At 58.9% G+C, this 8,611-nt stretch overlaps 2 protein-coding genes across 3 annotated transcripts in view; both read right to left on the reverse strand.

Annotated features, from left to right (window-relative positions):
- Positions 1–2,012: 2,012 nt before the first annotated feature.
- Positions 2,013–3,959, reverse strand: LOC105517628. 2 transcript variants are annotated; one of them, XM_011950234.1, is made up of 6 exons: positions 3,935–3,953; positions 2,885–2,926; positions 2,710–2,742; positions 2,478–2,540; positions 2,214–2,390; positions 2,013–2,112 (listed from the first exon to the last, which is right to left on the reverse strand). In XM_011950234.1, exons 1-6 carry the CDS (start codon positions 3,947–3,949, stop codon positions 2,050–2,052), a joined length of 393 nt encoding a protein of 130 aa, XP_011805624.1. In that variant the 5' UTR covers positions 3,950–3,953; the 3' UTR covers positions 2,013–2,049. The 2 variants fall into 2 exon arrangements, 1 of the variants encoding a protein (XP_011805624.1); XR_001002693.1 differs by lacking the exons at positions 2,214–2,390; positions 2,478–2,540 and having other exon boundaries at positions 3,935–3,959.
- Positions 3,960–4,548: 589 nt separating this feature from the next.
- The window catches only part of LOC105517644 (glutenin, high molecular weight subunit DY10-like), an 8,148-nt gene continuing 4,085 nt past the window's right edge, over positions 4,549–8,611 (reverse strand). Inside the window, exons 6-18 of the mRNA XM_011950257.1 lie at positions 8,477–8,506; positions 8,365–8,398; positions 8,241–8,276; positions 7,891–7,923; positions 7,553–7,588; positions 7,436–7,468; positions 7,287–7,340; positions 6,380–6,415; positions 5,938–5,967; positions 5,836–5,868; positions 5,229–5,281; positions 4,940–5,047; positions 4,549–4,566 (exon numbers count right to left, since the gene is read on the reverse strand). Of these exons, the coding sequence (XP_011805647.1) occupies positions 4,549–4,566; positions 4,940–5,047; positions 5,229–5,281; positions 5,836–5,868; positions 5,938–5,967; positions 6,380–6,415; positions 7,287–7,340; positions 7,436–7,468; positions 7,553–7,588; positions 7,891–7,923; positions 8,241–8,276; positions 8,365–8,398; positions 8,477–8,506 (534 nt within the window). The remainder of the gene's footprint in view (positions 4,567–4,939; positions 5,048–5,228; positions 5,282–5,835; positions 5,869–5,937; positions 5,968–6,379; positions 6,416–7,286; positions 7,341–7,435; positions 7,469–7,552; positions 7,589–7,890; positions 7,924–8,240; positions 8,277–8,364; positions 8,399–8,476; positions 8,507–8,611) is intronic.

Raw genomic sequence — 8,611 nt, forward strand, 5'->3', positions numbered from 1 at the left:
AAAAAAAAAAAAAAAGAGAGAATGAAGAGTCGAGTCGATTATGTTTCTAATTGTTATTTGAGATGTCTAAGGGTATTTTGTTAATCAGGCATTTAAGGCATGCAAAATATTTAGGGAAAAGTTGAGCTGTGAAATTAATATTTGTTTTTATTTATTTATTTATTTATTTATTGAGATGTAGTCTCACGCTGTCGCCCAGGCTGGAGTGCAGTGGCGCGATCTTGGCTCACTGCAAGCGCCTCCTCCTGGGTTCACGCCATTCTCCTGCCTCAGACTCCCAGTAGGTGGGACTACAGGCGCCCGCCACCATGCCTGGCTAATGTTTTGTGTTTTTAGTAGAGACAGGATTTCACCGTATGAGCCAGGATGGTCTCAATCTCCTGACCTCGTGATCCGCCCACCTCGGCCTCCCAAAGTGCTAGGATTACAGGCTTGAGCCACCGCGCCCGGCCCTACTTATTTATTTTTTATAGAGATGGGGCATGCATTTAAGGCATGCAAAATATTTAGGGAAAAGTCAAGCTGTGAAATTCATATTTGTTTTGATTTACTTATTTATTTTTTATATTGCCCAGGCTGGTCTTAAAATTGTAGGCTCAAGCAATCCTCCTACCTCAACCTCCCAAAATACTGGGATTACAGGTGTGACCTACCATGCCTGGCCAAGCTGTGAAATTTATAATCTAATGATCATTCATCAAAAAATGTGAAAGTGAATTTTACAATTTTCCAAATTATTAGTCAATACCATATCTGAAAGGCCACTATAAAGGCTTAAGGAAAATGAGATTTTTATCTAACAACTTTAATAAATCGATTATAAATTAAAACGCAAAGAATGAAGTGTTCTTTTCCATGCATAAGTCCCCTAACTTGGATGTGGTTCCCCCACTAGGCGGTGACGGAGTGATGCCCTCCCTGAGGGCAGGCGTCGATGGAATCTGTTTGCTTCCTATGGTTTCTCCTGTTGGGATCGTGGTCCCTGGCACATGGCCTCATTGATGTTTGTCGAATGAATGAATGAGGTACTGGGCAGTGGCTGCAGGCCCATGCCACTCCCACCCTGGTCAGCAAGCCCCTTGCATGGCATGCGGAGGCAAGCAGGGAAGCGTGTTTGTGGTGCTAGCACGGAGGAGATCCACGGCCAGGCGGCACCGGAAGCCAAGCCTGAGGGTCTGTCTTCATTGCTGGGCAGGCTAAGGTGTGAGACAGAGGCCCTCAGGACCCGCAGGGGCACTGCAGTGCTCAGCATTTCCCCAGGGGGCAGCGGCCTGGGAGGCCTGGGAAGAGATAGAGCTGGGCTAGGGAGGGGTGGGGCCCTGGTGAGGCCTTGCCCCTCCTCCCCTCCCAGGGGCCTGAGCTTCTGGGGTCAGTCACTCAGCAGCCACCTACAGGTGGCAGAATCTGCTATCCTTCCCAATGGCTGGGTGTCCCCCAGTGCGGCTGGAGGGGTGACCATGGGGGGCCTTTGGGCAGGTGGTTCGGCCACTGCACCTCCCTCTCACCTCCGTAGCCATTCCCCAGCTGGCCATTGCTGCCTCTCTTCACCTCAGGGCCCCCTACGGCACAGACGGACAGATCAGGGGCACTCGGGTCACCAGAGAGCTTCCGTCCACCCCAGCTTCAACCCAGGCTCTGGAAGACCCCCTCCCCGGAGGACCCAGGGCTCAGCTCTGCCTCAGCTTCTCAGAGGACCGTGGGGAGAGGGACAGAGTGTGGAAAACTGAGTCCCTGATGGCCCAGCTCCATCACTTCCCCTTCTTGGTCCAGTGTCCGGGCTGGCTCTTGGGGTCCCGGGCTCTGCTGGCCTCTCCTCCAGCCCCGTTCCTGCTCCTTCCTGCCTATGCCCTCCTGGCGTCTTCCCACTCACTCCATCCCCTCCGCCAAGAGGGCTGTACCTTCCATCTCTGTGGGGCTGTGGGTAGACCTGGGCCCAGGGCCCAGTTCCCTGAAGCCACCTCTAATGGCTCCAACACACTCATCCAGGCATCCCATTACCTGGCTGGCTCCTGGCCTCAGCATATTCACCTCCAGCCTGATATCCAGGCTTCAAGCCAGACCCCCAGATCTGAAGGGTGGGCCAGCAAGAGTCCCACAGCACCCCGGCCTGCACTGTGGGGAGGAAAGCTGGCATGGGCACCCTTGCCCACAGGAGCTGGGATCCCCTGGCCCCTGTTGGACTTGGCTCTGCTCCCTGAAGGCTCATTGCTTACCATTTCCTTCAGGGGCTGGAGCTCCTGCTTTGGGGTACACCAGAGCTTCTGCCCCATCCCCTGCAAGAGACTCTGGTCATTCCCGCCTAGCCCCTGGGCTGTTGTCTCCCCAGCCCCACTGCACTTTGTCCCCTGGGTCTGACTCACCATTCCTAAAACCTTTGGCCCCAGGGAACCCTCCCAGGGAGGAGGAAAGAGGGTGTCAGAGGCCAGGCTGGGGCTCTAAGCCCAACTCTCCCACCCCCACCCCTGCTCCCCAGACACCTGGCTGTGGGTGGGCCTCGGGGAAGACCCTGGCTCCCAGGACACCATTCCCATTACCAACACCTGCAGGACAGAGATTGGAGAGGAGCTAGGGACAGGCTAGTGGAACAAGGACAGCATCAGGAGGGCCAGGTGACCAGCTCATAGATGGGGGATGTGGACAGACAGACTGACTCAGGCATGAGGGAGATGCCAGCTTCTGCCCGACATGGGGGAGCCCAGGAGGACTCACCAATTTTCTGTAGCTCGAGGCCACCGTTAAAACCTGGAGGAGAGAAAACTGTGACTCAGAGATGGGGGTCAGCGAGAGCCACTGCCCTGGCCTCCCCTCTTCCTGGGGTGGCAGAAGGAAGAGAAGGGAAGAGGAGGGGAAGGGAGGGGAGGAACTCCAGGAGGGGCCTCCTCACCTGTTTCTGCTCCTGGTCCATAGCCATTTGGAGGCTGGTGCCCTGTGAGGAGAAAGGTCAGTGTGGAGGACCCAGGTCTCCCCTGACTCCTTGGGGGCCAAAGATGGACCTTAGGGACTCTGAAGGGGAAGCAGGGACTTTTTGTGTCCACAGGGAATGGAACCAGAAGAAACAGAGCAGCAAGAGGCTGGGCACGGTGGCTCACACCTGTAATCCCAGCACTTTGGGAGGCTGAAGCAGGCTGATCACTTGAAGCCAGGAGTTCGAGACCAGCCTGGCCAATGTGACAAAACCCCGTCTCTACAAAAAATACAAAGATTAGCCAGGTATGGTAGTGCATGCCTGTAATGCCAACTACTTGGGAGGCTTATTTTGCAGTGAGCCAAAATTGCAGCACTGCACTCCAGCCTGGGCGACAGAGCGAGACTGTCTCCAAAAAAAAAAAAAGAGGGTAGAAGAGGGTAGACTCGGGGAGGGACTTCCTGGACTTAGGGTGCCTGAATAGCTGAGGCAGCATAGGGAACAAGGGTGATGGAGGCCCATGCCACTCCCACCCTGGTGAGCAAGCCCCTTGCATGGCACGCGGAGGCAAGCAGGGAAGCGTGTTTGTGGTGCTAGCACGGAGGAGATCCACGGCCAGGCGGCACCGTGGTGAGCAGGCGGTTTGGGATCTGGGGTGGGGACAGAGGATAGACCTAGCTGAGAGTTTGTCCCTCTGGGATGTGGGGCCTGGGGACAGACAGACTCACACCTGCTTTCTGAGGTTGCAGTCCCCACTGGATGGCTGGCATCGGTGCTAGGAGGAAAGTCAGGGGCAGGAGTGAGCCCAGCCCAGGGCTTGAGAGGCTGCTGATGCCATGGGGCAGAGATGGAAAGGGCTCCCCTACTGGGGGATACATGGGGTCCCAGGGAAAGAGTTTGGGCTTCTCGTCAGCAGATCACTGTGTGACAAGTCACTGCCCTCTCTGAGCCTTGGCGTCCGAGGAGAGAGTGGGACATGGCGGCCAGGTGCTTCCCAGTGCCCCTCAGGCATCCCCACTGCCCACTGACCTGGGAACTTGCCATTCTGCACTGCAGGAGGGGGCTGGGATTTCAGGCCCCAGCCACCCTCTTTGTCCGAAGGGACCCCTGGAGTGGGAAGCCTGGGAAGGAGCTTCAGAGCGACCCTTGCATTGCAGGGACCTAAGATGGAAAGGAAGGGAGAGATGGAGCTATGCTCCAGGCCAGTCCTCACCGACGCCACCCAGGAGGCCTTGGCTTGGCCAAGCTACCGGCCTGTAGTGGCTTCTAGGGCAGACCCAGCACCTAAGGGAGACATTAGCCAGGATGGAAAAAGCTCAGCTCCCTCGGGCCACAACCTGCTGGGGGGACCCGGGGATCCAGGCAGGGGATAGAGGGTCATAGGGACCTGTCAGGGATGGGGCTCCTGGTGGTGGTCCGCCAGCCCCTCCATCTTTCAGCAGACTCCCCCTCCCTTCCTCCTGAGCCCCTAACCCTGGTCCCAGTGGCCTCACCTGGCTGGGGCCCATTTTCATGGCCATATCCTGGAGAGGGAAAGCAGAGATGAGTGTGGCAACACTGGGGGCAGGGGCTAGAAGGGCTGAGAGGCAGAAGGAGGTGTGGGGCAGAGCCAGGGGTCCCCCACTTGCCTGGCTTCTGAGGCTTCAAAGTCCCTCGCAGGCCTGGGGAGAGAGAGAAAGGCCAGTTCAGAGACCAGTCCACCCCAGGGCTGTAGTGAACCCCTTTCTCCCCTGCTGATCCCCCTAGCCGCGCCTTTTCACCTGGCAGGACCCCCAGCCGGGTCCCTGGTGTGTATCCTGGGAGGGAGAGCAGGGCATGAGGGTGGGTTTGGAGTGAGGGACCTTGGAGGAGGCAGGAAGAGGGGCAGAGAGGAACTCAGCTTTGGAGGTTTCTGGCTCCCTCCCAGTCCAGAGACCCATGGAGAATGATGGACAGGCCGACCCCTCCCCTCCCCTTCCCCCGCTGAGACCCACCTCTGCCCCTTGGAGCCCGTCCTCCTTCCCCTCTCCTCCAGTTCCCACCCACCTCCCTCACCTGGCTGGGTGCCTTCCCACAGGAAGGCTCCAGCTCCAGCCCATTCTTGCACCCTGGGGAGACAGGGTGCAGCTTGGGAGGGGAAAAGAGTGGAAGGGTAGGCAGTTTCTGCAGGCAGGGAGAGTGAGGAGGAGTGGGAAGGGCTTACCTGGCTTCTGAAGTTTCATGCCCTCTCCAACGCCTGGAGAGATGGGAGCAGGTGAGAGACCAATGGCCCACCCCTTGCTGAGGGGCCTTTTCCAGACCCAGCATCTGCCCCCCACCCGGTGCCCACGCCAACCTAGCCTACCTGGTTCATGGCCAGTGGGAACTGCAGGGCCTGTGGGGGCGGCACGGGAGAGGCTAGGGTACAGAAGGGGGCTGGAGCCTGGCCCCCCTTTCCTCTCAGTTTAGAAACGAGCTCGCGGCACCTCCCTCCACCTTGTGCCACCTCCTTTCCAGACTCCACCCCCTCTAAGGCTGCAGGAGTCCCTGAGAGAACCCTCAGAACAGTGTCAGTGGGGACCCAGGCCCCTACCTCTCTTCTCCTTTCTGCACTCCCAGCAACCCCAGCCCCCCAGTACCTGCTCTGTAGCCATTCTGGGCTGAGGAGCCTGTGGGGAGGGAGGGGTGAGCAGGCGGTTTGGGATTCTAGCTAAGGAGAGGGCAAAGGGCCTTTGGATCCCCCTTCAGAGCCAAGTCAGAAACCAGGGATCCTGGAGCCGCCTCTCCTCCCTCATTTTGGTGCCCACCTGCCTTGGAGGCCTGGGAGTGAGACAGGAACAGCAGCCCGACACCCCCTCACTGGCTGGGCTCCCAGCCCCCTCTTGAATCCCGGTGGAACTGAGGTGGGGTATGAATGAGGGAGGGAGCTCAGGGTTTGGGGGACGCAGAGGGACAGGCTGGGCAGGGCTCACCTGGCTTCTGGGCCTTCATAACCCCCGAATAGCCTGACAGGGAGCAGTGAGGGACCCAAGGCCTCCGCTCCAGACCTCCTGGAACCCCAGACCCACCCCTACCTGGTCCATAGCCATTTGGAGCTCCCAGGCCTGTGGGGCAAAAAAGGGAGAATGGTAAGGCTGGGCCAGTGGGGGACAGGGAGGCAGTGCCCAGGAAGGGGGCTCTCAGTCTCTCCTCCACCTACTGTCCCCTCAGTCCTCGGTGCTCCTACAGACCTCCCCTCACTCATGAGGCAGGGGTCACCCCTCCCCTGGGAGTCCCATGCAGAATCAACTAGAGTACCAGGATCTAGGGGAGGTGGGGCCACAGATGCAGGCAGTCCCCTCACCTGGCATCTGAGGCTTCATCCCTGCTCCTAGGCCTGGGAGAGACAGAGACGCTGACATCAACTCCAGCCAGTGCTGCTGATCCTCAGACCCCAGCCCTCTGTCCCTGTGGCCCCAGCTTCTCTCTGCCTGCCCACCTCCTGACCCCTTGTGAGCCAGGCCCAGCTACCCTCACCTGACTGGACTCCCGGTCCATTTCTCTGGCCATATCCTGGCGGGAGGGATGAGGTGGGTGTGAGACAGCGGCATTTGGAGGGGGCGTCAGGAGGAGGCAGCTTAGTCGGCTGTGGGCAGCTCTAGAGACAGGGCGGGGGGCCAGGGCCCTCCCCAACCTGGCTTCTTCTTTTTTTTTTTTTTTGAGACGGAGTCTCGCTCTGTCGCCCAGGCTGGAGTGCAGTGGCCGGATCTCAGCTCACTGCAAGCTCCGCCTCCCGGGTTTACGCCATTCTCCTGCCTCAGCCTCCCGAGTAGCTGGGACTACAGGCGCCCGCCACCTCGCCCGGCTAGTTTTTTGTATTTTTTAGTAGAGACGGGGTTTCACCAGGTTAGCCAGGATGGTCTCGATCTCTTGACCTCGTGATCCGCCCGTCTCGGCCTCCCAAAGTGCTGGGATTACAGGCTTGAGCCACCACGCCCGGCCCCAACCTGGCTTCTGAGGCTTCACTCCGGAGGCAGAGCCACACTGGGCCAGACAGTGGCACTTAATTCCTCAGGATTCAGACCCACACTCTGCCCTCCTGGCCCCCTGGCCCGCTCTCTGTCTTCCCCCTTCCCTCTAAGAAGCCTGGGCTCAGCCCGGCTCAGTGGCTCACACCTGTCATCCCAGCACTTGGGAGGCCAAGGCGGGTGGATCATCTGAGGTCAGGAGTTCGAGACCAGCCTGACCAAAATGGTGAAACCCTGTCTCTACTAAAAATACAAAAATTAGCCAGGTGTGGTGGTAGATGTCTATAATCCCAGCTACTCGGGAGGCTGAGGCAGGAGAATTGTTTGAACACAGGCCTGGGCGACAGAGCGCGACTCCGTCTCAAAAAATAAGTAAATAAATAAAAAGCCTGAGCTCCTACTCCAGGGTTCCTCACCTAGCTGGGTTCCAGCCTCAGGGAAGGCCCCTGCTCCCAGCCTCTTCCCATATCCTGGAGAGGGAGAGGGAGAGGGAGAGGGAGCATGAGCGGGATGCTTATGGCTTCAGGGTTGCGTGCATGGAGAGGCAGACCAGGGTGGGGCTCACCTGGTTTCAGAGGCTTCACACTCCCTCCAAGGCCTGGAGGAGATGTGGGGGGGTTGGTGAGTGACTCAGGGGCCCCACCCACATTCTCCCCCAGCCCCTCCCCACCCCTTCTCCTACCTGCTCCAAATCCAAATCCATTCTGGGCTGTCAAGACTATGGGGAGAGGAGGGTGGGGTGATGATTTGGGGTTTGGTTGAGGTGGAGGTGAGGGAATCCTGGAGGCTTCCTCCCAGCAGCCCTTCAGGTATTCACCAGCTCAGCCCTCCATGAGACTGGGAAGGGAGGCAGGGAGAGGACGCCCCAGGGGTAGACCCCCAGCCCCACTTCTTTCATCTGGCTGAGCGCCCAACCCATCCCCATTCCCTTATCCTGGGGGACAGATGGAGGTGGGGATGAGAGCGGGAAGGGGGCTCTCAACATTAGGGAGACAGAAGCCAGGGGAGAGTCAGGCTCACCTGGCTCCTGTGCCTTCATGCCCCCTCTAAAGCCTTCGGGAAAATGGGGAGCAGATGAGGTACCCAGGAGCCCCCAACTCAGATCCACCTCAGATCCTCACCATCCGGACCCCAGCTCCTCCCATCCCCTCGGGAGCTGCTCCACGGCCATTCTGAGGTGGGGGGCTTGTTGGGGAGGGAGGGCTGAGCTAAGCTGGGGACACAGTGCCTATGGTTCCCCTTCAGGGCCAAGCCAGAAGCCAGGGTTGGAGACGCCCCGTCACCCCTCCCCATCATTCACCAATCCTGCCCGTGGGAGGAAGAGGCCACCCAGATGCGGACCCCAGAACCCCGGACTCTACCCCCTTCACCTGGCTGGGCTCCCAGCCCAATCCTGTACTGGAATCCTGGGGAAATAGATCAAGGCGGGATATGAATAAGGGGAGGGAGCTCAGGGTTTGGGGAGGCAGAGGGACAGGCCGGGGCAGGGCTCACCTGGCTTCTGGGATTTCATGGCCCCCCCCATAGCCTGGTGGAGAGACAGGGAGCAGGTAAGGAACCTGGGGCCCTAGCTCTGGGCCTCCCCAAAGCCTAGCCCCGCCCCTACCTGGTTCATAGCCGTTTTGAGCAGTGGGGCCTGTGGAGGAGAGAAAGGGTTAAGGCCTTTCGGAGCCCTGGATGCCATCTCCAGCCACCTCGGGCAGGGGTGTCCCCACCTCCAACTTCAACCAGCCAGAAAGGT

This window comes from Colobus angolensis, unplaced genomic scaffold (assembly GCF_000951035.1).
Source record: "Colobus angolensis palliatus isolate OR3802 unplaced genomic scaffold, Cang.pa_1.0 Scaffold303, whole genome shotgun sequence".
Lineage (NCBI taxonomy): Eukaryota > Metazoa > Chordata > Mammalia > Primates > Cercopithecidae > Colobus > Colobus angolensis.